The sequence below is a fragment of the Ctenocephalides felis genome, unplaced genomic scaffold (assembly GCF_003426905.1).
Source record: "Ctenocephalides felis isolate EL2017-DRISC unplaced genomic scaffold, ASM342690v1 CF-g0.4_SCAFFOLD_03043, whole genome shotgun sequence".
NCBI lineage: Eukaryota > Metazoa > Arthropoda > Insecta > Siphonaptera > Pulicidae > Ctenocephalides > Ctenocephalides felis.
Window position 1 is genome coordinate 4,503 of NW_020539197.1, and position 5,659 is coordinate 10,161.

A 5,659-nucleotide genomic window follows, 5' to 3' on the forward strand; every position below is an offset into this window, starting at 1 on the left:
AAAGGCAGGTCCAGCAGTTACGAAAATAAAGAGCAAAAAATAATTATTGTTTCAAATCTTTTTTTCAAATTTTTTTTGTATATCGAAAATAATTCAGATTTTATTTTTAATTCTAAATAAAGTTCTGATATACTTTGAAAAAATAATTTCAACTTTGCAATTCAGTTTATATAATTCTCATAAATATTAGACAATATTACAACATTTATAATAATCTATTCGAAAACATTAAATATTCCTCGAACATTTCGTTACGGTACGGGAAGTTCCAGCAATTTGCCTTAAGGCACAATGCCATACACCCCACTAGTAGTATTTACAACTTCCTCGAAACGGACGAGTAGAATATTTGATATAAAACGAGTAAGAAAATTGATATAAAACAGTAGGCGTTGGAAAAATACAAATCATCTGACCATATTTAGGAAATACTCTTCTTTTATCTATGGGAAATACAAAGCATCTGACATTGCCAGTGATTGCCGAAGATCTTATTCCTAGACAATATTAGAATACCCCGTGTTCATATTTATTGTTGATTAATGCAGAAGAAATTTTTTTTCAACCTGGTCCTGGTGGAGTTATTGGTGAAGTTTTCTAACAAGCAAGTGTACGATTTTAATATTTATGTGAAAAAGCAATTATTCCATCCTTGACTGAGCTTGTGTATTAACCGATTTTGGAACATTCTTCGGCGCTTTCAAAATTTCTTTTAATAGTTTATTTTGGAATCTTTGAATTGTTAAAGCGTTTGTGTTGGAAGTACGGCTTTATATAGGTAGGTAATTTAATAATGTGTGTCCATTTTTGATTTCCTACCGAAGAGCCAATAATATCTTATCCTTATATCCGATCTTTTAAAATCGTAATTAAAAATCTGCATTATAGTACTGATGTAGAAATGTTGAAAGAAGAAATCAACAATCTTGGAGATAAACAACGTGCTACGAGTATATAATCTGAAACAATATTCAACCAAAACGACCATTAAACATGTTTGTCGTAGAGCTGGCACAAAACAAAAACCATACAGATATTTACAGTCTCGAATATCTGTATAAAACAAAAGTAGTTAAAGCGAAACGGCATAATCGTCAAATCCCACAATGTACAAACTGTCAAACTCTAGGACATACCGGTAATTATTGCTCACGTGACCTACGAAGCATAAAATGTGCAGGAGATCACCATACTAAGGACTGTTCCTGGACTGAAAAATAAACGAAAACGTCACTTGTGTCTTATGCTCAAGCAATCATCCTGCAAATTATAGTTGAAAAAACTACGAATATTTCCACCTTTAGGGAAAAAACTGTAGCTCAGAACTCACGAGTTATCAATCACTTACTAGTACAGGACAATAAAGCACACATGGAGCACAAAACTGGACAACGCCCAAGCGCACAAGAAAACAGCCTCAGCCCAATCAACAAGGACTAAGTTCAAAATCAAAATAATAATCAAGCCAATGACATGCAAAATTAAAAGGTATGTTGAAAACACTACTCGACCAAATGAGCAACATGCTCAATTTAATCACCTAAGTAAAAAACTAGTTGATATTGGTATTTTGTCTTGAGACAAGTTACATGAACTTCCCGATATGTGTAAATAATCAACTTAATCAATAAGAAATAAATTAATTTATGAGTGGATTTATTACACATAATTGAAAACGAACGAACACGTTAACTCGGATTATTTTCAAAAAGCAACTTTTCAAAAATCAACAATTATTATATTTGAACCAGTTTCCGTAGGATTTTAATGGTTTAGTATGTTTATTAAGACCAAGTACTATATTGTTATACCAAGTAAATCGTCTAATTTTAATTTTAGCTAACGTCAAAAAAACTACTCATTTTCTCAAACTTTGATAAATTTTTAAAATTAAACTACTTGTCGTAAGGCCATAATATTACAGTAAGTTCTATAAAACCATGATGTATATCGCCAAAAAAAGTTCCATAAAAATCGCCTTAAAATTTTTTTCAACAGTTAATTACAAGAAAACGGCTCGGTAGATTTTCACCTAAAACTAATCAGTATCATGCCCAACTAATATCTTTCGAACAGTTTTTGATTTTTTAAAATCAGTTAGGTAGGATGAGCTTAAATGTGGATGAAAAGTTTAACACTTTTTTTTAAATTACAAAGAAACGGCTTGACAGATCGTCGCACAAAACTGACAAACGATAGTCCTCATGGAAATACATCAAATGGCTTTTAAATTTATGAAATCGATTCAGGCGTTTTTGAGAAAACGTCGATGAAAGGTCTAATTTTGACAAATGCCAAAAAAACGATACCAATTTTTGCAAACTTTGATGAATTTTCAAAGTTAAACCAATTATCGTAGGGCCGTAATAATTTAGTATGATCTACAAGACTATAGTATCTACCGTCAAAAAAATAATAATGATAATCGTCGAAAAAAATTTTTTTAACCTTTTATTACAAGAAAACGGCCTGGCCGATCTTTACCAAAAACTAATCAGCACGATTCCCAATCAATATCTTTCGAACGGTTTTTGAATTTTCATAATCGGTTCAGAATTGCGGGCTAAAACGTGGACGAAAATTTTTTCACTTTTCTGCTATTTATAAAGAAACGTCTTGGCCGATCGTCCCACAAAACTGACAAGCGATAGTCCTCGTCGAGATACATCGACTGGCTTTTAAATTTTTGAAATCGGCCCAGCCGTTTTTGAGAAAACGTCGATTTACGGCAAAAAATCTGTTCACATACACACACACATACACATACACACACACTCAATAAAGAAGTGAAGATAAAAACAAGCAAATAGCGGCTGTAATTAAAAGATTTTTTGATTTAGACAACCAATTGATAGAGGAAAAAGGCCGAACCACGGAAAATACGGAAGTAATGATAAATGAAGTGCAATGTTGTGAACAGCCCTTATAGAAGAAAGTATACAGCAGGACTCAAGCGAAGCCACAAGAAACCGAAACTCACAACATATAAGCAATAATCAGGTTAATGAGAAAAATGGTTTGCCAAGACGTCAGACGATCATAGAACTATGTAATGAAGAACAAATCGAGGTAAATGACTGGCATAAAGTTCAGCCAAGGAAACAGAAAAAAAGGAAGCAACTCTAACCATAAAATGATAAAAAATCATAGAATTTTTCCAAAACCAAATGCCTTATTGATCCGAAATTATAATACTTATTTCGATGTCCCTGATGACCAGGTAAATACGACAGTAGACAAAATAAATAAAACCCCAGAAATGAAGACTTGTTGATAACTATTTCTAAGAAAAGTGCGGACAAAGGCCAAGGACTACAACAGACTATTGCTGGTGTGTTAAAGGATGAGGCCAAAGTTATTTATAAGAAGCACCAAGAAACTATAGAAATAAGAGATATTGATGACAAAACCTCAAAAATTGATATCCAGATAGCACTGCAAAAAGCAACCGGAGGAGCCTGCAACACACTAGCAGAAGCAATTAGGATTCGTAAGGCATATAGAGGTACCCAGATTCCTCTAGTAGCTCTTCTAGCGGCAATTGTACACGATCTGCTCAAAGCAAGTAGCAAAATACAAATTGGATGGGTCAACTGTCGAATTAAAATCATCAAGAAACTAATCCGATGCTTTAAATGCTGGCTATTCGGACATTATAGATCACAGTGCAAGAGCGAAGTGAATCGGACCAATCTATGCATTAGATGTGGACAAGAAGGTCACAAAATAGCAAACTGTACAAATGCAGCAAAATGTGCACTATGCGCTGCAAATGGAAACTCTGAAAATGTAGCACATCATGCCGGCACTCACAGATGTCCTGTATATAGGGAGGCCATGGAGAAAATAATAAACGTAAAAGCATGAAGATAATGCAGCTAAACTTGAATCAATGTGAGGCTGCACACGACTTGCTTATGCAGACGGTAAGAGATATAAAAACTGATGTTGCCCTCTTATCAGAACCTTACAAACAACTAACTGATTGGCCATCGGAAACGGACAGTACCACCAAAGCTGTTATTTGGTCCTGTAGCAAATGTTGTTTCCAAAATGTTGTTAACAATAGCAACGCTGGATTTGTCGCAGCATCATTAAATGGCATTTATTTATACAGCTGTTACGCTCCACCTAGTCTTTCTTTGACAGATTTTGTCGATTTTTTAGATCGTCTTGTGGAGGATGCAAAGCACTCTTTGAGGCCTTTAATGCACTTGATGTTGTTTTACTAAATAGCGGTGATAAGCCAACCTTTGTCAAGGGCAGTGCAAGCTCAATAATAGACCTTACTTTTGCTAGCAATAGCCTCGCCAGAGAAAATTGCGATTGGAAGGTATTAGATATCTACACTACTAGTGACCACAATCACCTGGGAAATATCAACGAATAGAAACATTAGAAGACATGCAAAAATATCTAAAGCCATTGGATGGAAAATAAAATCTTTTGATGAAAGCACCATGAGAGTTGTCTTAAATTGCAAACCTATAATTTCAGAACACGCAGATGAGCATACTAGAGAGCTGATGGAGAGAATAACCGAAGCCTGTGATATCAGTATGACTCGTAAGCATGGCATAAATCAAAGACAATATGTGCACTGGTGGACTGAAGAAATCAGCTCTCTTCGTAAAGAGGGCCTAAAGAAAAGAAGGATCTCTCAGCGAGGATATAGTCTCACTAATTCTGCACAACTGGTAGTGGAATATAAACAAGCACGTCAGCAACTAAATAAAGCTATCAAAGATAGTAAAGTTAGGTGCTGGAAAGAACTTCTGGATGAAGTCGAAGAAAACCCATGGGGAAGACCTTATAAGATTGTAATGTCTCGCCTCAAAAGAAAGCCAATTCCTTCACCAACTTGCCCACGACTATTGAATAAAATAGTAACTACTTTGTTTCCACGAAAACCTAATTTAAACTACCAGGTAACACATGTAGAACTAAATAATATTCCACCTATAACACTGCAAAAACTGATGGAAGCTTGTCATCGCGTTGAAAATAGTAAGGCACCGAGATTAGATGGAATTCCTAATATTGCCTTAAAAACATCAATTATGATATCTCCAAAAATGTTTCTTAATGCATATAATAAATGCCTAAAAGAAGGTGTTTTTCCACGAAAATGGAAACACCAAAGATTAGTGCTTATTCCCAAAGAAAAAAAAACACCAGATGAACCATCATCCTACGGTCCAACATGCATGCTGTATAGAGCGGGTAAATTTTTTGAAAGAATAATTCACCAAAGAATAGTTGCAGTAGTTGACCCAATCCTAGCAGACAATCAGTAAGGGCGATCAACTATCGATGCTATAAACTTGGTAGTTAGTACCGCCAAGGAGGTAATTCGGGAACCAGATGGAAGGGGGGTGCAAAAAAGTACTGTCTTGTAGCTACATTGGATATAAAAAATGCTTTCAATTCTGCAAACTGGGATTGCATTATGAATGCACTCCGTGACAAGAACGTGCCAGCATACCTCTGCAATATAGTCGCAAGCTACTTTACAGACAGAATTCTAATGTACCATTCACGCGATGGTACAGAAGAGTATAATATAACAGGTGGTGTGCCACAGGGCTCTGTTCTAGGCCCTTTGCTGTGTAATATTATGTATGATGGCCTTTTGAGACTAGAGATCCAAAATGTGTGA

General features: G+C 35.2%; 1 protein-coding gene across 1 annotated transcript; it reads left to right on the forward strand.

The window, feature by feature from the left end:
• Positions 1 to 901: 901 nt before the first annotated feature.
• Positions 902 to 3,867, forward strand: LOC113381734. Its single transcript, XM_026620464.1, has 3 exons — positions 902 to 950; positions 2,921 to 3,069; positions 3,289 to 3,867. Exons 1-3 carry the CDS (start codon positions 902 to 904, stop codon positions 3,865 to 3,867), a joined length of 777 nt encoding a protein of 258 aa, XP_026476249.1.
• Positions 3,868 to 5,659: the final 1,792 nt, after the last annotated feature.